This window comes from Fomitopsis serialis (assembly GCF_022376445.1).
Source record: "Fomitopsis serialis strain Sig1Antser10 chromosome Unknown B0H18scaffold_77, whole genome shotgun sequence".
Classification (NCBI taxonomy): domain Eukaryota; kingdom Fungi; phylum Basidiomycota; class Agaricomycetes; order Polyporales; family Fomitopsidaceae; genus Fomitopsis; species Fomitopsis serialis.
This window is the reverse complement of record NW_025955037.1, coordinates 1-21,411: the sequence shown is the minus strand read 5'-3', so window position 1 is coordinate 21,411 and position 21,411 is coordinate 1. Positions and strand designations below refer to the sequence as shown.

Sequence of the window (21,411 nt, the reverse complement as noted above, 5' to 3'; positions counted from 1 at the left end):
AAAATGGTAATAAGCAATCATACTCACAGCTATAAGTATCGCAACAACATGCCATCGATCAAGCGTCTTCGCCTTCACGTTGAGCCCGACGTTTTCGAGGAGTGACGGTGACGTCGTACGACGTCTCCAGTGCTAGCTCGGAGCTCGCAACATCTGTTGCCTCGTGCATGTGAAGACCCGTGCCCGATGTAGCTGCAGCTGGGCCTTGTGCACGGTCAGCGCGAGAGTGTAGGGGGACGTGCGCCTGGCCAGCTTCCTCACGAGCGAGTGCTGCGAGTGCTGCAATGGCTGCACGGTCTGGAGAGGGGCTACGATACTGGTGACCTGTCCAGTTTGATGGGCCGGGAGTCGGGGGACAATCATCCGCTTTTGCGTATGCATGAGTGAGAAGGCTCATAGCTACGATTAAGCCACATACCTTGATGACTCGGATACCAACCCGAAGCACTAGGAACTATGTGCGATGGCGAAATGAGAGTGCGATGGAGATCTGAGGGCCAGTCAGTCACACAAAACATCAGGAGAATGCTTTCGGACGCACCAGGAGCCCTCACTGCATGGCGTGCAGCAATGGCTTGACTTTCATCGCGTCGGCGGAGCTCATCCTCGAGGCGATCTCCCCGTCGTGTTTGTTCTGCAAGGCGTTCCGAGAGGGTTTCGTTCCGGGTGCGTGCGTCACGAAGTTCGAAGAGCATAGCCTGAAGATAGGTGTTCTCATGCTGACGAGCAGCACGGGCTTCATCGCGGGCTGTTTGAGCAGCTGGATTGAATGCGGATGCGATGGAGGTGACAAGGTTAGACGATATGCCTGCGCGCGTCTGGCGGGCTCCGGCAACTGCCGGGACCGCACTTGTAGACGTGTCCACCCTTGCCTTCTTGCGGACGACATAGCGCTTCGCCTCTTCCTCATCATCGGTGTCTTCAATCTCGATGATGTCGCGCTCATCCATTTCAGAACGCTCGACACCGTCAATCCTCGCATCGTTCAGTGGCCGAACATGAGCACGCTGCTCAATGAGGTCGTTGATCTCCCACGACTCCTCGACAAACCATGGGACTTCTGCCCTACCCGTCGGCTTGGGAGTGCGGACAATCTGCGTGAAAGCGAAGTGGGAGAATAGTAAGTACTCCTCGAAGTCTTCACTGCATACAAGAATAACTCACCGCGTCCCACTTTGAACGGAATGCTTTTACCTGGCGCTCGCCACGATTATTCGTCCGCGCCCATTTGTTGAATCGTGAGACAATGGTCACCCACTCATCAGGGCCTAGAGGGAGAACCTCCCGAACAAGACGTAGCATTTCCGTGAGGTCAGCGTCGCCATAACCCGTTGCACCTGGCTGCCGGCCTCCGCGCTTTGGTGCTGGCGCCGCAGGCTTTCGGCGACTACCAGCAGCTGGGACGGCGGCGTGAGTCTGAGCTGGTACAGTAGGTGGGTTAGCAGCTGTAGCCTTGCCCTTCCCCGCCGATTTCCTTGCCCGCTTCTTTCCAGCAGCAGGCGCAGTCTCAGCAAGGATGGTCTTGATCTCGGGGAAGACCAGATTGTCGTCGGACTCCTCTTTGATTTCCGGTGAGTTTTGTTCTTCATCGGCATCATGTTCACCTTCATTGGCAGGTGCAGCATGTGTGACAGGAGGAGCAGGATAATACGGAGGATAGTAAGGATTCGGCATGGGAGGGTGAGCCGCATGGTGCGGATGGAGAGAAGGATGGAGAGGATATAACGAAGGTGAGTGTCCGAAACCATATGATGCAGGTGCAGACGAGGGCGGGAACAGGTAATCCATGGCATGGCCTGGGAATCCTGCGTGCGGCGGTGCTATACAGTGGATGGTTAGCTCAGCTGACGATGTCTGAGGCCCTGACTCACCATTGTGTTCCATGACATGCAGTCGTGGCGGCTCCTGCTGCGACGGCGGTGGGGCTTCGCCTTCGTCAGGAACCTCAGGCTGGGTTGCCTTACGCTTGCCCGCGGCTTTGTCTGACACTGGCATCGGTTTGCGGCTCATATCTATGCAGTTCAGAAAGAGAAAGAGAAGCAAATGAGTGGACGAGTTTTTTTGATGCTTGACGAACACATTGCTCACTGTTTTTATATGCTAGACCCCCGCTCTGCACGGCATGCTTACCCCGAAGTACACGACACCTGATATGCCTACCCACACAACTCCGAGACCAAATCTGCGACCTGTGACTCTGTCGGCGGTGGCCCCTCGCCGACTCGGAACTGCGCGCTGCCAATTCACGTCGCAACTGTTGCAATTACTGCGTCAGGAGACCACCGTGACTCGCCAGCCGCACGGAATTGTTCCGAGACCTCTCTCCGAATCACCTCGCGGGATAGCAAGTGCATCACGATTCACGGCGCAGTATGCACGTCTAGACACTGAGCCTATGTAAGATATTCATATATTCCATGATTTATTGCGGGCGTAGCACCCCTAATAAGGAAGTGGATCCATGACGAGGCTTTACTACGGTCCCATAATGCATACGTCTAGCAAGGGGGTCCGACCCCCCTGGCTAGATCTCTGGGTTTACAACGGTCTCAGGCTTGCAAACGCCACCAATATATGTCCTGATCCCCGCCCATGGTCGTGTCGTCAATCTCGATCTGCGCGGACATCAACGGCACAGTCTCATCTAGCCTTTTCGAGCGACGGACAGCGAACACTTCAGACTCCGTAGCTTTACGGAGGGCTTGCGCGGGCGCCAGACTCGACTGATTTACAAATTAGAGCTCTTGGAGGCTCTTAATACCTTACGGAAACGCATCCAGTCATCCTGTCTTCAGCGCAGACGCGAGCGTGCCCATCATACTCTCGGACGTCATCGTACGTATCTCAACTCTCATGTGGGTAAAGCATATTAAACGATCGTGACCACTGCAGCCATCAGGAAGCGTACAAGCTGTCACCGCGCTCTTTACTGATCTGTACATCACTGTCTCTTTATGTCTTATCTTGCAGGGTGCAAAGACCTACACGGTCGACGGGTATTGTCTTCACGATCCATTCATGAACTCATACTCAAGCGGTCACAGGGCCCATGCTATTCTATCCAAGCTAATCATATACACTGTCAACCGTGGGCTTCTCATCGTGTACGTGCTTCACTGTGGAATAGGTGTCGCGCTCAAGATCTCCTCGTCACAGCGTCGTCCAGTTTGTTCAATACATTACGGTGAGTCCAGTTACGAACCATGCAGAGGCACCTGCGCTGATCGATCTGACTCAACTAGTATGTCCCACAATGGCACGACGTCCATATGATTGTGGACCTGTTCCACTTACATGAGCCGTCATGCACGGGTAAGTCGATACAATAAGTATGTGCAGGAAACTGGTTCTGATCGACTGCTTGCCCCAGTATACGTCAATGCATTACTTGCAGTGTACGTTTGACTCATTCTTCTACTGAGACAAGCGCTGAGTTTATACTAGATTGAACGTCCGTCAGCATCTGAGGGAGAAACGACGAGCTATCTCGATGATGTGGGAGAAACCGCCCGATATGAGCATCGACGAACTACTCAACAATAGCGACGCCGTAGACGTGGGCTCCCCGGAATCCAGGTACGGTTTTGAGTTCAGTACGTCGATATGGGAGGAGCGCTGAGTGATACTGTTTCCTGATTGAATAGCTTCTTCTCACTGCTCGGAAGGAAACCTAAACACAGACGCACCTCTGTTGTTGTCGATATTCTGGTTACCAGGGAAGTTCTCGTGGACGGCCAGTGGAGTACATTTGATAGCGGGCCAATGTCTGCCGTGGACGGTGCGCATCTGTTCCCGAGTTTGTTGACGGACAAGCCCCTCAGTCGGAGCAACACTGTGTAAGACCTCCTCAGTATTCCGGACATATTGCTGTCGTTTCGTGATGAGTCACACATGTCTATATGGGCTCGCGTACACGTTCCACATGCCAGTGGTATATGACTCCGATGTCGCTGCCGAGAAGGTCTGCGACCTGGCAGTCAAAATGACGAGGTATGCATGACTAGGACAAATCACAGCAAATGAATAGAATAACTGGCATGTGTTATATATTGTCAGCTCGCGCCATATCCACCTTGCTCACGGTGTAGGTAGTGCTGCCTGAGCTCTGTTCTTGGGCGACCTGAGGCTCACAAGAAGGGGATGCCGTTCCTCGCTCGAGAACTGTTTGATGGCTTCACTACAGAGGATAAGGCGACATGACATGTTACATGTCGTACGTGGAACTCTGGTGTAATGGCAACCTATCATGCTCTGAGTTCGTGCTCGGCGAAGTCCATGCCCTTCTCCTGCGCCTCGGCCGCACCATCTGCCAGTACCGCTAAGTTTGCCGTACTCAGCAGGATGTGGTCCGCATTCGGGACCATGATCAATTCCACCCTAACGCCAAGCTCGCTCAACCGGTCGTAGGTCGCCTGCGACTCCGACGGCAACACCACACCGTCGGCCAGGCCATGCACGAGGAACGTCGGCGGGAACGTCGCGTCGAGCTGCGCCTCCAGAAGCGCAGGACGCAGGTGCTCAGGGACCGCCGCGAGCCTCTCGGACGCAGGCAGGTCGCGCAGCCCCGCAGACATGGGTTCGCCGAGGAGGTTGTCCAGGAAATCCCCTGTCCTGAACCAGTACGGGCAGAAGTACCATCGCCCGTCGGGATCAAGTAGAGACCCGTTTCCCCGCAGCTGGAACGGCGCGTCAGCGATGGGAGGCAGCCCACCTGCGAGCTGGGCGCGCATCTCTGGGTCGGGAGGGACTGCGGCACCGTAGACGGGCATGGGGTGGTCCTTGACTGCGACCCACTGGTCGCTGAGCATGTCCCCTCCTTGTGCGAAGTACAAGAGGGCGGCTTTTGGTTTGGGGCTCGCGTAGATGCCCGTAGCGCGAGCGGGGTAGCCTCCGCCTGAGAATCCCGCGACCGCGATGCGGGCCGTGTCGAGCGACATACCGTCGGGGAGATGCCTCGTCGAGAAAGACTCGTCCCCGAGGAATCTGAAGAGCATCTTCACATCCTCGATGATGTCGAAGCCGGTGCACGGATGAACGAGTCGATAATCAGCCGCCACGAAGATGAAGCCGCGCTTTAGCACCGACTCTGCATAGGCAGAGCAAGGTTGAGAACGTCCGGCTTACTGCACAGTGCCTGCACGTACCTCTGAACCACTCCGGGAACAGAGCGTCTCTGCGAGAGCCTGCGACCATCCCACCGCCATGGAAATATATGACTGCTGGTAGGGCACCAGAGTTCGGATGCGCTGGTACTTCGATGTCGAGCTTTATGTCAAGTGAACCGACACGAGAGTAAGTGACAGTCAGCATTGCGTGCGGTACTGAGAGGAGAGGCAAATCATATTGATCTCAGTGAATTCGCTGTCATGTATGAACAGTCACTCACCTGTGGATGGTAAGACCTGGACGACCTGTTGGGGAATGATGTGTTAGCTGTCGAGGATGTAGTACATGCAATTCTTATATGCGGCATCCTGAGATACTATTGACGCGGACACTTGAGCCCGTATGAGTGAGCATAATGAGATCAGACCGATGGCGCGATGCGACCCCTTGTCAGCAGCGACGCAGTCGCTTATCGGCAGGAGCACTATCAGAGTCATGGTGACTCGGACGAGGGTTGGGTGAAGGATTCTTGCCACTCGGGCATTGATGGACCGACAGCCGCGCGGCACTGGCGTCGGTCATGCAAAACTAGTCTTCTACTACAGCACTCACCTTGCATAAGTAACTCAACCAACAATTTCATACGCTAGTCACGGCAAGTGATATCTACATAGTTTGAGCGCATTGTGGGTCCATCCGTAACGGGTGTTGCCGAGGCGCGGACCTATAGATCCGATAGTTCGATGACAACCCTCTCCGGAGCCAAAGATCAGGTCCGCGTTGCATTGGGTGAGGCGTACCGTCGTTGATTATGCCTGCGCATGAGTCGACAGACAGTCAGTATACGTCTGCGTTCGAGTGCCAACCGGGAACGTCTCACATTGACGATGGCTATCCATTTCCAGCGCACTGGAGCGGGACGCTGAGACGGCACGCGTGGCACAGATCTCTCGGAGGCTCGGGCGAGACGCGTAAAGACCGTAGAGGTTCCACGAAATGTGGTCGTCGGAGCGACAGCGCTCCAGGTATTCGTACCTCAGCGGCCACGGGCTGGAGAAGAGCGCGGTGGCTCAACGGGCTGTCGGCTATGTCAGTGAGACGTCTTGCAGCGTGACTCCGTGATCCCGCCCTCCTCGTCTGTCTCGGGCAAGTTGTGCAAACTAGTTCATTCGTCATGGGCAGGGTTCGAAGCATACGACATGAAAATCTCTTCGTCCGTAGTTGTGGACGCCGGTCCGCCGTGTCGCCTATCAGACGCTACCCCCTCGGCCGTCGGATCATAGGTCTTGAGCTTGAGTGCGGAACTCAACTTCTCCTGGAGTACCGTCCTCAGCTCCTCCAAGACCGCAGACGGCACGCCGGTTGGCGGCGCCCAAGGGTCGATCCTGCCATGAGATCCCGCGACGTGGAACTTGAACGTGAACGTCTGGTGCGGATCCGTGTGGCGAGCGAGATGCTCTGCGAGCCAGGCGCAGCACCAGCAACACTTCACCGCGGAGCCGATGACGCCCGTAGTTCCCTCGTGGCAGAGAGCTCGCTCAGTCGCGCAAATAGAAAGATACACGAGAACCTACCTGGAGAGCGTCGTCCAGGTCGTGAGCGGCGGGGCTGGAGACGAGCGATCCTTCGCCCCGGTCCCGGGCGCGATGGATGAACGCCATCAACGCGGCCTCCGAGTGCACCGCACCCCTGACCTGCTCCGGAATCCCCAGCTCCTCCATAATGGCACTCGCCTTTGCTCGGGCGTGTCCTTCCGGTGCGGCGGGCAGATTCCTCGCGATTGAGTCGAGTGGCGACACCGACGAAGGCACGGGAGGCGGGCTGTTCACCACGTGGATCGTCGCGGGTATGCTGCTCCGCACCAACTTGGACAGATTGCTGTGGACGGACCTCGAGGCGGGAACCCACGCCACGATGGAGCGCATATAGCGAAGGGCGAAACTTGCTGTGGTGTCTTCACTCTCCTCACCGCTGTCGGTGCTGACTTCATCCATAGCTTCCAAGACTTGTACAGAAGAGGCGCGATCGTCGTCCAGCAGATTGACGCGGGGGTGCGATTGTGCTGCATCAGGCCGGGTTAAGGAGCGCCGACGGAAAGACGACAGACCGATGGGCGACATACCAAAGTAGGATGGTAACCGTACATCAGGTACGGTCGCCGATGCAATCCTCTCTTTGAGAGAAGGTAAGGTGAACAGGTACTGCGTGCCTTCGTTGCAGAGCATGGCATTGAGCCTCGACATGTTGGCCGCCGCGGCCATGGTGGCGGTATCCTCCAGCTTCGCTCCAACCGCGTCCTCAACGTCACGGACGGTCTTTACAAAGGCGTTTCGTATCATCCTGAGCCAGTTTGCGGCACCTGCGGCATCACAGAGCCATTCCTTGCGGTGACAACCTTCATCGGATGTTCGGATCTGCAACGGACACGGGACTGTTTGTTCGAACACTTCTGCTAAGGTGAGGACAAGGGGAAACCAGAGGCCGTCGATTAAAGAGTCGCCTGGCTGGGGTCCCCAACCATGGAGGATCGCTCCAAGCGAATCCTTCTTCCAGAAAGTGCGCTCGAGCTTGACGCGATGGCGAATTTTGGGAAGAGAACGATGTATGACAAAGAGCTGGAATTCCTGCCCGGATAATGGCAACGCCTCCAACAACTCTGTAACGTTGTCACAGAGGTCTCTCGCAGCGCCCCTTGAATTGCAGCAACCCTCTATCACACAACGGGGTGACAAAGTGTCAATTTGAACGCACTCACTCAGCTGGGCCGTGTCCCCTCGGATTCGAGAGGCTTATAGCGATTGCCCCCTGCGGGTTATTCGAGCGATGTGCACCCTTGGCTGCGGGCCGAGGATTCTGAGACGTCTCTGTCTCATCCTCGTCGGAGGACACTACGATTGAGGCTCCATGGCTTTTCGAGACAGCCCCAGTCACTGAGATGGCTCGCACTGCAGCACCCCCACAATCCCTTTTCTCTCGTCCAGTGGTAAGGACGGTGGCGATGTGGTTGTACAGCCGGGCGGTGCTCTGCAGCGACTTGGGCAGAACAAGGGTCTGTGCGGTGATGGGACTGGCTAGATGAGGGCGAATGCGATGCAAGATGGTGGTAAGGGTGCGAATGTCGTCGGCGACGCTGTCTTGCCTGGGATCCGGAGGAGTGGCCATGATGTCCGAGCTTGGTCCGAGCTTGAACGCAACACGAACATGCGGTAGTCTCGATCAACGTTCCACGTGCCACTGTGCAGCACTCGCTGAGCGTGCACCGTCTTGTTTCCCATTTCCTGACAAGTACTCTCCGCGGTCTCATACGTATGGATAAGACCCAGCGCCAGCTCCAAGATGAATATCTGAGGAAGGTATTTCAGTACATGCGTCTCGTCCCACCTCAGGGCGCAGACTCTGACGGCCGCAGTGGTCAAATGCTGCACGATTTGCTTCACATCTCCGACTCCTCGCTTCCACACCACTTTCACTACTCACACGAAACGAACAACACCCTCTACTTGCACAAGCTGAGGTCTGATGCAAGCAAGGTCGTCTGTAAGATGGCCGTGGGGAGCAGCGGAGGGGAGAGACTGCGCCATGAGGCTAAGTTCTACGAAGCCCAAGCGACCGCCGTGCTTCGAGGCAGCGAGATGCCGAACTACTATGGACTCTTTCAAGGAGGTTCGGAAGACGATGCAGTGACGTGCCTGGTGCTGGAGTACTGTGGGGATGCGTTGCCGAGTGCGCTGCGGAACCAGAAGAGATCGTTCAGGTACGAGTCCGTCCTCTCCCAGTCTACCGCCCGAGCCTCATCATATCTTCGTCGCTGTGGCGATGTCGACAGAGAGGCAGCTGTGAGGGCATTCGAGAAGCTGCACTCGCGGCCGGTCAATATCATAAAGGGCGGATCATACAAGTCCGAAGATATAATACGTCGTCCGACTGGCCAGCCTTGCATAGTCGACTTCTCCAGCGCACGCTACCACATGAATGCGTGCAGGAGCCCGGAAATCAAGTTTGACATCCCGTCTCCTATTCCAGGCCATTATCCGTTCTGTGGAGAGCTGCGGGCCGTCGCTGAAGATGCATGGGCGTGGTACAATAGTCAGTAAACATCTGCACTTGAGCGCCTGGGAACATCTCATATTGACGATGTCTATCCGTTTTCAGCGAGGCTCCAGGTCCCGAAGCTGGGGACGCCGTTGTACTACACTGGAGAGCCGTTGGAGAGTTACTGGGAGAGTGTCGACGACATCATGAAGACCACTAGGGAAGAAGGTCTCGCGCTGATAGCAGCAGCTATCGACAAGTACGAGACGATGATGAACGACAGAAAGGAGTTATTCGATGCAGTGGAGCGCGATGAATAAGGCAACCTTCCAGCTGCCCAGGAGTCCTGTTTTGAGGCGCATATACTATCAGTGGCCCTGCAATGCAATCGCGACAGTAATGCAATTACTCAACTCCCATTTCATCCGTCCCGTTAAATATTCTGGGATTTTTGTACAATGTTCTTTACTTCGTACTCAATGTTTATGTGCACTTTGATGAATTGAATGTGTAGCGCATTTGAGGAGAAGAAATCGATGAATGCCTTCCGCGCCTCAATAATCGCACTGGTACAGTCTCGGCTGACCGCATCCCTTGGGCGCTTCATCTGTGGGTCTCAAAAGTGCATTGAACTACCATATAATATGTTCCTCATATTTTTCCGAAGCCTTTCGTCTCTTGTTGCGACTTCTGAGCAGGAAAGACGTCTGAGCGGTGGTCAGAGCGTGACGGAAAGCCACCCAAGATCAGCAATCTCAACTCCGCTCCTTATCAGTTACCATATGCGGTTACGATCGCAGCAGTTGCACTACTGTTGCTCGCCCGCTGGACAAGGCATTGCACGCATTACTGGCCATGCCACCCTCCATTTGACACGCGGGGGAGCTACTAACTACTGGAGAAAGATAGAACTCGTGAAATGAGGGAGGACCGGTGTATAGTATCTCCTGAGTCGAAGTAGTCGACTCGTTATGGCTTTCAACATTATGACTTACTATACTGTAAGGGATGCCGGTCCTCTGAGTATCATTACAATAATATAGATACATCCACAGCCTCTCCAGCAACTGAAAAAGGTGTTTGGGATAGCACAAGGTGGCATGAACATGTTGGTTGCATTGCTGTATCGCCGTGCAGCCACAATAGCCACAGTCGGCAACACTCGGCAACACTCGGCAGTGTGACAGGAACTGTGACGAGCCTCGGAGAAGAGTTGCATTACTGTTCCAATCCTTGCTCCCTCTCGGCATCCCTCTCATACTCCCTGGACAAGGCCTGTAAAATCATACACCATATATTCAGACCTCAGGAATCCGTCAGTGCAAACTCCGAGAGCTTCCGGTGAGCGGTTCGTCCTGCAGAGAGGAAAAAGCGCGAAAATTGCACTTCTGGTACAGTGATAGTAGCTCACTTCCCTGAACAGCCACACACGCTGGCGCTGGAAGCGTTCGTAATGAGTACACGGAGGCTCTTATGATCAGATCAGGTGATATACGATAGGTTCGACGCGTCTCGAGATGCGGGAAACAACCTTGGCTGAGCCCGCGGCACATATCTCGTCACATCTATTCGCATCTATACGTGCACTCAAAGCAACGTGAAGCAATCGATACAGGGTATAGCAAACATACATGTGGGCCAACGTTACACTGCGACGGGTATGAGTACAACACTGACTTACATTCCGACCAGCCTTCTTCGCATTCCGTCGTTATCATTGACATGAGATCTATCAAAAGTCGTCCTCGCCCTCATCCTCGTCCCACCCGACAGCCTCGAGCGCCGCCTCGCCCTCATCATACAGCTTGTCGAGCCCCGTCAAGGTCTCGAGGAAGCCCTGTTCGTTGAACGCCTTCAGGAGCATCCCGAAGCCCTCCGTCTCGTACGCCTTGATGACCTACACGCTCGCGTAAGCTCGAATCTGGCTGCACGCTGTGCCGCACGGGCTCACCGTCTCGCTGCACCCTGTGCACCTATCGTAGGCGGCACCCGTGATGGGCATGTTCCGGAACTGCGCGAGGAAGCCGCGGAGCTGGTGCGGGACGATGCCCAACACGCCTTCCGTCCCCGGCGCGGGTTCGCCGCCTTGGTTCTGCGGCGGCGGGGCGGGCGCGTTGATGCTGTAAGCCCGAGCAATGAGATGAGATCACGGCTGCAGTGCGCGAACGTACCCGTCAGGGTGCTGCAGGAGCGAGACGAGCACCTCCACCGCGGTCGACGCGGCGATCGACGCCAGGCCAGGCCTAGTGACGGTACACATCTGGTCGAGCGTCCTGTCAGTCAACGACTGCACACACGGAGGTCAGCAGGTTTCCACGACGCATACAGCCACCCAACACGCACGTCCGCAGGCGCGACGATGTCGTTGCAGTAGTAGCACCCAAGGCGGTCCCCCTTCGCGAGCGTCGCGCGGACGCCGTGACGCATGACGAGGAAGGTGTCGAACCCGAGCGCGGCGTTCATGACGACCTTGCCCTTGGCCGCGCCCATCACGGTCGGGAGCCACCGGCTCTCGCGCGAGTCCATGAGCAGGAACACGACGTCGTGCTCGTCCACGAGCTTCTCGAGCGCCGCCACGTCCTTCTTCGCCTGCTCGACGGACGCGGGCGGGATCGGGTGGCCCGGCATCGGGATGCTCAGGCTGTGGCCGGAGGAGTTCTGTCGCGGGGGTAGTGTGAGACTCGACAAGACAGGCAGACGGGTGGGGGATCTACGTACGACGCCGGGGAAGATCTTCTTGAGCCGCTCGGCCGCGCACGCCGCCTTGGGCTTCCCGCCGTTCAGGCAGTCCTCGAACTCGAACAGCGGCTGGCGGACGGGGTTCGAGAACGAGACGCGGGCGGAGTCGACGAAGGTGATGGTGCGAACGCCCCAGCCCTGTCGCAGATGAACGATGTCAGAAGGATACCAGATGCCCGATGGGCGGACGACGAACCATCAGCGTGCGCGCCACATAGCACCCGAGCGTGCCGGCACCCAAGAGGAGACACCGCGTGTTCGCGACCTTCTCAAGGTCGAGCGCGGGCAGGATGCGCCACCGCATGAGCTTCAGGTTCAGGTCCACGGCCTGGTCCGCAAGCCTTGCGCATACACGCATGAGCATACAACCGACCCCATATCTAAGTGGATAGCTCACCTCGTTGGGTCCATCATCGGCGCCAAGTCGGCCACGCGCGGGCCCAGCTTGCCCTGGACGTTCTTCTCCCAGCCCACCGCTGCGGGCTTCTCCGTCTTCACCGCAACGTCGCCGGTACCCTGGGAGACGACGCCGAAGCGGCTCTTGAACGGTGCGCTAGAGGGGCGCTCGGAGTCGCGCCAGCATAGGATGCGGTACGACGGTGCTGGGTGGAGGGTATGGAGGTAGGTCAGGAGGTTGCGCAGTGGCCAGCCAGGGTTGGAGGGCGTCGCGGAGGGGTCGAGGAAGGCGATGGTGCGTTGCTCGGGGGCGACGTTGGCGAAGAATTGGTCGTACTCTTCCACGGGCGCGATCTCGGGCGCGTCGCTGCCTGCCTTCGGCCGGACGAGGAAGAAAGCTCGTGGAGCAGCCAGTTGTGTCGCTTCAATCGCAGATAGCTGAATGCGTGGTTCGTCAATGCGCACATGAGAAATGACATGAGCCAACAGTCGACGTACGAAGGAGTCGCTGAACTCTTCTGACGCGGCCTTCCAGTCTTCCTGGATCTCCCATGCAGGCTTGACTACGAAGGCGGGGAAGGCAAACCAGTAGTAGTACTTGTACTTCTTGAGATCCGCGAAGGTGATGAGCAGAAAGTGGTTGAGCCGCGCCGTCGTCCGCTCTACCGTTATGGTCTTCCAGATCTATGAAGAGCGGTTGTCAGGCAGAGATCGTCGGTTGGGCGTGCACATGTGAGGTTACTGAATCATTCACATGCAGGGACTAGCCTGCAGCTGCTCACTCGCCTTCCTCGCCAACATGTCAACAACGGAAACAAGGAAGCATTACTGACACTGCCGCTGTCTCACCCGGGCTGGCGAACAGTACGAACCAGTGCTCAGGTTGTTATCAAGGTAGCGGACACTAACGCTGCAGAAGACACAAGGAGTACGACGTCCGTAGTCTCCTTGGTAGTGCTCGCGCTCCAAGTCTTGCTGGCCCGGCGACACCACGAGAACTGCGAATTTGTGACTGGTACAAACTCATTGCGGTGGTTCCGTGCGTCCAGACATGAGAGCGAGGATCCATGCGCTCATCGCCGTGATGCTACCCGAAAACCCAGGGGATCTAGCTCATCGCGATCCTCAACTCATTGGATGACGCAGCGATTGACGACGCAGTACAATCCCACATACACCATATATGCGCGTAGGTCCATTGGCAGTGGGAGAGACTCAGAGTGGAACGAACACGTACCTCGTCCGACACTTGTGCAAACAGCGCGGTCTTGTCTGCTGCTTTGAACTCTTCGACGGTATTGTAGTTCTTGAACACGCCAGTCACCAACGCTGAATGAGCTGGTGGTCTGCAAAACACAGGTCATGCGTCCACTCGAGGGATACAGTTCCGCCACTCACTTATCCGCCTTCGAGAACGACTCGCCACCGACTGTGAGATTACATCCGAGCGCTATTTCGGCGCCAGACTCGCGATCCTTGACGGATCGACCGGCGGCATACGAGCCATGGATCGTTATGGCATCGTCAGAGAGCCGGAGCACATCGATCTTGAAGTCCGTGAGCGCGTGCCAGAATGCCGGTTGGACGAGAGACGAGAACGGCGCAAATTGTACTATGGGCATGAGCTCTGAGTAGAGGTTCCGTCCCGGCAGTCTCGACGGGGAGAATGTGGTGGTACAGTCGCGCGACGAAGGATCAAAGGGTGAGGCTGAGGAAGGGCTGAGGCTGAATGGAGCAGGCTCAGGCCGCGTTCCCCACGCGTCGAGAAACGCTCACGTGACGACTAAGTAACGCGCCCGCGCGTTCGCGAACCTCGAACGTCGAGCGACGAGCACGATCCTTTCAGTCTAAGTATACCGTTGATTCCATGAAGCGGGTCGTAGGTACGTCAAGCAAGTTGTGCAGCATACTATGACCGCCGATATATGAGGGATCCGGATCTCGGTGTCTTGATCTTCCTACGAGTTCATGCAGTCAGCACGGCGGTGCTGTGTACATGTCGCGCGACTCGTGCGCGTGAAGACTTGGTGAAGACACTCTGACGGCGCGCGAGCACCAAGAAGAAAATATTGCAATCTATCCTCTTTGGCTACGCAAATACGATGGCACCTTGTCGGAGTCTTCTATCGGCCGCGGTCAGCGCGTTGGGTATGTTATGTAGATCTCAGCTCGCCGCTCCCGAGTCGAACTGGCTGAAAGGGATTTCAACCCTGAAGGGGGTCCAGGGTGTTTGTCAGCACCCAGAGCTCGTCTGAGTCATGGGTACGAGATACCTAGGTTCTGCGGATCTTCCGAGGCAGCGGACGAATTTTGACGAAGCACGACGAGGTTAGTGCGATTAGAGTATGGCGAAAAGTACTTGCATCCCGAAAGGAGAACCAACTGGCTTATTGACGCGAACCTAGTACGTATGCCAGTGTCTTCTTCAGCGCGCGTCACTCAACCTCACTTTATCAATTTTCTAGCAACATACACGGGGCCGGACAGCCTCTGTGAAGTCTAATGTGACATTGAGCCTGCGAAGGCCAGTAGTGCGTGCACGCAGTCCGAGATGTGACATGGTACGAATACCCTTCACTCAAGTCCGTCCTATGGGCTGACCGCTGATGCTAGGGAAGCTAATCTGTGGATGAGTACGGGTATCTGTAGCCCAACTCGACCACCCTGTTTGTCGAAGGTGAGACTTCTTTGTTATATCTTTTCCGTCGTAAAGACTTCACGTGCACGTCAGCAACCCGTATGTGACGCCGAGCTTTCAGGCTGTTGGGGCATGAAATTTTGAAACACGGTCGGGTTCAGAGTAACTTGAAACAGCATGGGCTATTGTTGTGTGTCGTTGCTTGCCAACCGATAGATCAGTTCAATCATAAAGGCAGTCTCTCTTTTGTGACTGTATCATCACATCCCGGGCACCCTCAAGCGAGCCACCGTCCGCGATGGATTTGATGGGTAAGCGTGGTAATACTTCCAATCAGTGGATAGTCAGGCTGAACGCACTGTTGCTAGTACGCCGTGTTTTGAACGCAATACGGTAACGGGACTAATGCTGTAATTGACAGGTGTACAAGCTCATCGATGTGCGTGACTGTACTTCATCAGAGCAAGATGTCATTGAACCGCTGCGCCACTGTGGTAGGGGACCCGCCGGGCACTGACGGGCGGTCATGCCCCTCGATATTCGATCAAGACGTACTTGTTATGCCTCTGCGTTTCACACCGTGGCGAGCAGCTAATCTTGCCTCCAATAGGACGGGGTACAGCACGGCAACCGTCTGTAACGCGCGATAGCGCTGCCCGCCACTCCGTGGGTCCTCCAGGTTGTGATACCAACTGATGTCTGTTGTTGTTTGTCGTGGCTTAGTATGCTTGAACGAACAACATCGATAACAAGAAGATAAATTGTTGGACCAACCAATCCGAATTTTCGGATGACAAGGCGACCACTGTTGACTGTGTACGTTACGACGTGGGTGCGATTAAATAGTTACAATCGAAAATTGATGCTGATTGTGTGCGTTGTAGCTGGGCGGCCTTCTGCATCGCAGCCGTGGTACGTGTAGCATGCGTGTTGTTGTACTGTGGGTGCACTATCAGCGGGTGGCACTCTCCGACACGAATGCAACTATGCACGGGAAAAACATGGAAAGAACGTTTCGTAAACAGTCTCGATCTCGAGACAACCTATTGTTTGCTATACAAGTGTGAGTAATATGTTTCATCGCATCGCCCATCAGTAGAGCTTGTTGTCTCTGCTGACGTGAACTAATATACTTTTGTCCCTCGCATGTGGTCGACATTTCCAACAGCGCCACGGTATCCGATACAACACTCGAGTTGACGATGTGGCGCAGTGCTACGGGTATATAAAGATGCAGGTTTGTGGAACCTTCAACAGCGTTCAAGTTCGTGCACAAGCATCTCCGAGTCACCCCAACTACTTGTGTCTGCATTCAATCAACACCTCTCGACCATGTCTCACCAGAGTCAAGGTCAGAAACCGCGTCAATTTGAAGCACTGTCTGTCGAAGATCAGGAGACAGTAGACAAAAACATCAAGGACGACATCGGACGTCTCAAAGCCGACTCTCATCCGCTCTCGCCCGACATCCTCGGACAAGTCATTTACACCGTGGTGTCGTGGTTTCAGGGAACATCGATAGCCAACACTATCAAAACAGCAGGACGCCCGGAAATCAAGCAGCTAACCTCAAAATTATCTCAAGACAGAATCAATGCATACTCTGAACTCTTCAGAGCCGCGACCGACGAGAATGGGCCGGAGACCTGGGCATATTTTATTGACCAACGTTGGTTGCCGATCTGCTACTGCCCTGACAGTTCTGACCATAGCCGTTATAGCGGAGTTGCGGAAAGTCCCTGATCACGGTCAAGCCGTCCTTGGTAAAAATTCATCTTTGCAAGGCCTACTACGTATCGTGCTCATCGGTCGTTATAGCTCGAGATCGTGTCTTCGAAACGAGCATTGATGACCCCAGAATACAGATCAAAGGTACGTCAACATGCTTCTGAGAGATCTGGCACGAATGACTGAAACTATGACATCAAGCAACCGAGGCATCTTGGAATTCCGAGTTCCAGGGCGATGCGCATAAGGCGTTGTGGACGTATCTCAACACAAGCTATAACCCAACCAAATCCAAAGTCAGCACGGAAGTATTTACCCCTTATTCAGCAATTATCCAGTCGACAGGCGTTGGCAAGTCGCGACTGATAGACAAGGTCTCGGAATCACATTTTGTTATTCCGTTGAACCTCAGCGCAAATGGGACTGGTACTGCGCCCTCATTCATTCAACTGAATGCACTACTGATAATCAGTTATATAGGATATCCTCCTGGCGACGAAGTTGTCTTGTTCTTCCTGAGTTCGGGAAAGACACAGAAAGACACATTCAGACGATGTTGCGCATTTCTGCGTGCTCTGTTTGACCATGCTATAGCTATTATTCAAGGAGACTATTTCAAGGAAGCACGGGAGGCTGGTCTATCAGCATTGGCCAGTATGTTCCGGTTGACAATGTCAGATGGTATGACGTTCGCAAGACATGGCGAGTTCAGACGAGCCTTCTATTCGAAGGTGCTCACATTGGCCGAACAATATTCCACTGAGGTATGACGACTTGCCTTGATTTCGATCTTTTCAGTAACTAATGGGGCCATTGCATAACTAGCAAAATCTGCATCAGACCGGCTACAAACATCCCAAGTTTTCAGAGAACAGTGTCGCGGAGGAGGAATATCCAGAAATATCTATGGATCAGGCTGCTAAGTCCTGCAAAACCCTCACTGGCATCCTAAAACAAGTTTTTGAGGGGAAACAGCCAGCAGGTGCTGATGCTAAGGGACGGCTCAGCCAGAAGAAACGGAGCAAGGCCACGGAGTATGAGCAAAATCGGGTTGCCGAGCTTCAGAACCCTCTTGTGACCCTTGCATTCGAAGAGTCACACACCTTGACTGACCAGATGGGTGATGGAGAGCGTCTTGGATCAGGGAACTTGAATGTCGACGAGCATGCCTTCGCCCGGACATGGTCAATTTTTGGGGAGCTTCGAAGGGCTTTGCGTGGGCTCAACGGCCTTAGTATTTTCGCACTTTTCACGTCAACAACTGGCAAAATTGCGAATTTGGTTCCATCGAGGATGAAGGACCCATCAGCACGGGTGATGGAGGGCAAATACCATGCCGTACTCCCATTCACGGGTGTTGGCCTTGACCAACTAGCTACGAATCATAAACTGTCACTTAAGAAAGGATTCGCACTGTCCTACGTTGCAAGTGGTCAGTGGATGGCGTACCTTGGTCGTCCCCTGTAGGTGTTCTATACTTCTGACCATGCAACAGGGATACTCATATGATGTTTCCAAAAATCAGATTTGGCTCCTTATATGAAAATTATGCTGCTCATGCATCGACAGAGGACTCAATGCGCAGGACTCTGCACTTCGCTCAACAGAAATTGCTATGTGCTAATGATGTTGATGGAATGGAGCCATTGACTTTGGCACAACAGTTGGCATGTCTCTCTCAACGGCTGGCTCTCGAGCTCAATTGCACAACATACACGGCCCAATGCAAGGAGAGGGAACAGGTTGAAGGTCATCTACGACTCTGTCTCAAGGTTGACCCAACATTCGAGACGATGGTTACACTCTCAGCCTCAGAACCAATTCTTGCGGAAGCGGCATATGTGATCATGCAACAGAGCCGCTTCAACGTACCAAAGGCATTGAGATCTGTCCTTGACGGTTTTGCTGTTGACAAAGGAGAACGTGGTGAGCTTCTGGCGACACTCCTGCTGACGCTCGCCCGTGATGAAGCTGTCAAATCACAACTGCCCTGGTGGGTTTCAAGCTCGGCCGGCACCAACTCAGATGACGTACCTGGACCTGTCATGACCACGAATGCATTTTTTTCAGGACTGCTGGAGCTCTTCAAAGCCGATCCTTCCGAGATTGAGGCCGAGGATCAGAAGACGATCGATGCCTTTGCACAGGATTTCGATGATTGCTTCATGCACTTCAATCACTTCATCAAAGCCCAGCAGCTGGATGTTTTCCAAGTTGATCATCTACTCGGGCTGCTGGCACGTGGAGCTGCACTACTTTGCGCCAACACTTTCGGTGGAGTCGATGCCGCGCTGACGTTCGTGTCGGGAGCACATGCGTCGGAAGACACATTGTACCCAATTCTAGTCCAGGTCAAGAACGATAAGAAATACAGTGACAATGTCAAAAATGCACTCTTTGCCCCGATGGACCCCTATCGCACGGGATTTTGGAATTTTACACATCAGCCCCAGAAGCCGATCATAAGGATAGTGTTTGCGCTTGCCGTCCCCGATATCAAGAGCAAGGTTCGCATAACGAAGACCGAGAAGATCGTCAGCAAATTCGAAGATGGCAAACATGCGGGAAAAACAAAAACCTTCGACGCATACGACATATGGATCGCGGGATTGTCTCCAAGAGTACTTGGGCCCATAACCCCCCAGACGCAGGACGTCTGGAAATCACTTCTTGATGCCTCATATGGATGGGATAAGCTATACGCAAGTGTAAGCGATGCCGAAGCCGATCAAATGAGGTCTATGACCCCAGGTGCAGGCACAGGACTCCGGCATTGGAATGGCTTCATTGAGGATTATGATGCGAGTAGAGCAGCCTAGGATCAATCTGGAGAGGGGATGGCTTACACGATCTTCGGCAGAGTGACATGGACACGTCGCATCGGCCGCCATGTAGTACACTCTCCGCAGTAGGCTGTGGCGTGATTGATACTAAGTTCTATGACTCATGTAATGTATTGCTTGATGGCTACATACCAATGGCATATGAAAGCATGGGGAACGATCCTGAAAAGCGCATACACGGGCCCTAATCATGGTACGGACGTACCGTGGCGATCTTTAAGTACTAAGTAAATTCACGTTGGTATTGACTTGGGCGTTCGTAATCGTATCGTCACGCAACATCCAAGTCATATTTTGTCGCGGAACTAGCGTAACAAGAGACTGACCTCGTGAAGAGCCGAGTACTGAGTACTGAGTGCGTGCGTTCCGAGACAGTGAGATAAAGCCGGATCACGTTGGGCCACAATTTGCTGTATCGCCGTCGATGATAATCAAGTATATACTTAGACACCGCGTCCTGCAGTTAGTTTAGGTTAGTTTGCGCTGCAAACGGGCGCTCATTGCCACGTCGCGCGTCAGCGCTTCAGCGAGCTTCAGCGGTCAACCGGTCAAGCTTTCACTGAGAGGTCAGAACCGCGCCGCTTCCGAGTCCGCTCCTATTCGACTTGAGCTGTACTACTAAGTACTGACGTCCTACGGTCACGGTCCAAGTACTGGTATCTGGTGAATATCACTGTCGGAACTACACCAATGGATGATTGCCACATAATCAACGTCGGTGAGCAGAACTGCTCACACATCTTAAACAACATTGCAGTGGTGTTGACTGTCAATCTCCCGATACCAGCTCGCCAGTATGCACGGGCTACATGGAGTGAGAACTATGTGCCAGGAGATCTCCATATGGATCTCGTGCATGAGCTGCAAGAATACTCTACAAGGCGCGGGTTTTGTGAGCCATTCATAACAGTTGTTCAATCCGCCGGGACGGGAAAATCAACCGTGATACGTGCACTTGCAGAGAGCATGTTCGTCATCCCTGTGTCCCTGGGATACAAAAATGTGCGTCGTCTCGGAAAGACCAAGTTGTCCTCAGGTAGAGATGCTCCACACCCACCATCGTTTCACACCTGATATTCCGTCCAGTTCTGCATCCTCCTCCGGACGACTATGTTCTTTCATGGCTCAAAGATTGGTCCGAATATGGAACTGCCTTTGACCGTTGCAGTGCCTTCATCCAGGCTCTATTCCAGCACACTCTTCTTGTACTGGAGCGCGACTTTCCGGAAGAATGTGCCTCGGGAATGGACGCGCTGCTGAAATCCTTCAACAAGAAGATGCACGAAGTGCCAGACGATCACTTCGACAATTATCGAGCAGACTTCTATGATGATGTGATTGTATATGCCAAGGCGCTTATACAGGTACGTTTTGCGCTACATATGCGCCCAGCGTTGTTGATAGTTGTTCGTGTAGCAAGAACGCTACCCGGAAGTGTTGAGTCGTTATACATATTTTGGTCCAAGGGGCACCAAAGAAAAGCCCGTTCCCGAGCCCTACTCACCCAGGGCAGCGTGCCGCCAACTGAGGGAGCACCTCACACATGTCTCCATGTGCGGTACGACTGGTATGAACGAAACCGGTCTCTCGACCACAGGCCCTGAGCGGCAGCTCCCGCTGTTTCTAGTCGCTATCGACAACGCAGAACCCATACTGCAGGACGCGGGCACAGAACACGAAAACGGGTACATATCCAGAACGATCAACAAGTCATTGTGCGTCGCGATGCGTGAAGCTCTCTGTCGTTTGGCGCGTATGTCCGTCTTTTTCGTATTTCTATCGAGTGCACCCGGAGACGTGTTGCGCCCTATGCGACCTGTATCCATTGGAGGACACTTGCGCCCCACACGTCCTTTCACAGAACTTGGGTTTGACGTCTTGGCGCAGAGGATATCCGTTGCCAGCTTCTCCCTTCGACGCGTGGTTAGT

General features: G+C 54.3%; 7 protein-coding genes across 7 annotated transcripts; 3 read left to right on the top strand and 4 right to left on the bottom strand.

The window, feature by feature from the left end:
• Nucleotides 1-58: 58 nt before the first annotated feature.
• On the bottom strand, nucleotides 59-2,010 carry B0H18DRAFT_957471 (uncharacterized protein; the record flags this gene model as incomplete). Its single annotated transcript, XM_048042576.1, has 5 exons — nucleotides 59-324; nucleotides 419-490; nucleotides 542-1,094; nucleotides 1,165-1,820; nucleotides 1,872-2,010. 5 exons carry the CDS (start codon nucleotides 2,008-2,010, stop codon nucleotides 59-61), a joined length of 1,686 nt encoding a protein of 561 aa, XP_047889577.1.
• Nucleotides 2,011-2,592: 582 nt separating this feature from the next.
• Nucleotides 2,593-3,951, top strand: B0H18DRAFT_1213776 (uncharacterized protein; the record flags this gene model as incomplete). Its single annotated transcript, XM_048036538.1, has 9 exons — nucleotides 2,593-2,685; nucleotides 2,740-2,835; nucleotides 2,893-2,996; nucleotides 3,045-3,104; nucleotides 3,157-3,184; nucleotides 3,243-3,312; nucleotides 3,371-3,395; nucleotides 3,445-3,576; nucleotides 3,645-3,951. 9 exons carry the CDS (start codon nucleotides 2,593-2,595, stop codon nucleotides 3,838-3,840), a joined length of 804 nt encoding a protein of 267 aa, XP_047889576.1. The 3' UTR covers nucleotides 3,841-3,951.
• A 127-nt stretch (nucleotides 3,952-4,078) lies between these two features.
• Nucleotides 4,079-5,573, bottom strand: B0H18DRAFT_632218 (Alpha/Beta hydrolase protein). Its single transcript, XM_048038862.1, has 3 exons — nucleotides 5,387-5,573; nucleotides 5,145-5,321; nucleotides 4,079-5,086 (listed from the first exon to the last, which is right to left on the bottom strand). The coding sequence occupies exons 2-3, from the start codon at nucleotides 5,308-5,310 to the stop codon at nucleotides 4,245-4,247; spliced, it is 1,008 nt and encodes a 335-aa protein (XP_047889575.1). The 5' UTR covers nucleotides 5,311-5,321; nucleotides 5,387-5,573; the 3' UTR covers nucleotides 4,079-4,244.
• Nucleotides 5,574-6,271: 698 nt separating this feature from the next.
• Nucleotides 6,272-8,268, bottom strand: B0H18DRAFT_957469 (uncharacterized protein; the record flags this gene model as incomplete). Its single annotated transcript, XM_048042575.1, has 4 exons — nucleotides 6,272-6,625; nucleotides 6,681-7,168; nucleotides 7,229-7,797; nucleotides 7,862-8,268. 4 exons carry the CDS (start codon nucleotides 8,266-8,268, stop codon nucleotides 6,272-6,274), a joined length of 1,818 nt encoding a protein of 605 aa, XP_047889574.1.
• A 146-nt stretch (nucleotides 8,269-8,414) lies between these two features.
• Nucleotides 8,415-9,458, top strand: B0H18DRAFT_1122431 (uncharacterized protein; the record flags this gene model as incomplete). The annotated part of the gene is made up of 3 exons (XM_048034511.1): nucleotides 8,415-8,860; nucleotides 8,933-9,192; nucleotides 9,259-9,458. The coding sequence occupies 3 exons, from the start codon at nucleotides 8,415-8,417 to the stop codon at nucleotides 9,456-9,458; spliced, it is 906 nt and encodes a 301-aa protein (XP_047889573.1).
• A 3,665-nt stretch (nucleotides 9,459-13,123) lies between these two features.
• On the bottom strand, nucleotides 13,124-13,986 carry B0H18DRAFT_632117 (uncharacterized protein). Its single transcript, XM_048038861.1, has 2 exons — nucleotides 13,672-13,986; nucleotides 13,124-13,619 (listed from the first exon to the last, which is right to left on the bottom strand). Exons 1-2 carry the CDS (start codon nucleotides 13,893-13,895, stop codon nucleotides 13,382-13,384), a joined length of 462 nt encoding a protein of 153 aa, XP_047889572.1. The 5' UTR covers nucleotides 13,896-13,986; the 3' UTR covers nucleotides 13,124-13,381.
• A 2,189-nt stretch (nucleotides 13,987-16,175) lies between these two features.
• B0H18DRAFT_937176 (uncharacterized protein) lies at nucleotides 16,176-19,643 on the top strand. The gene is made up of 7 exons (XM_048041816.1): nucleotides 16,176-16,580; nucleotides 16,633-16,674; nucleotides 16,730-16,783; nucleotides 16,841-17,065; nucleotides 17,120-17,403; nucleotides 17,606-18,102; nucleotides 18,165-19,643. The coding sequence occupies exons 1-7, from the start codon at nucleotides 16,244-16,246 to the stop codon at nucleotides 19,456-19,458; spliced, it is 2,733 nt and encodes a 910-aa protein (XP_047889571.1). The 5' UTR covers nucleotides 16,176-16,243; the 3' UTR covers nucleotides 19,459-19,643.
• The last annotated feature ends 1,768 nt before the right edge of the window (nucleotides 19,644-21,411 follow it).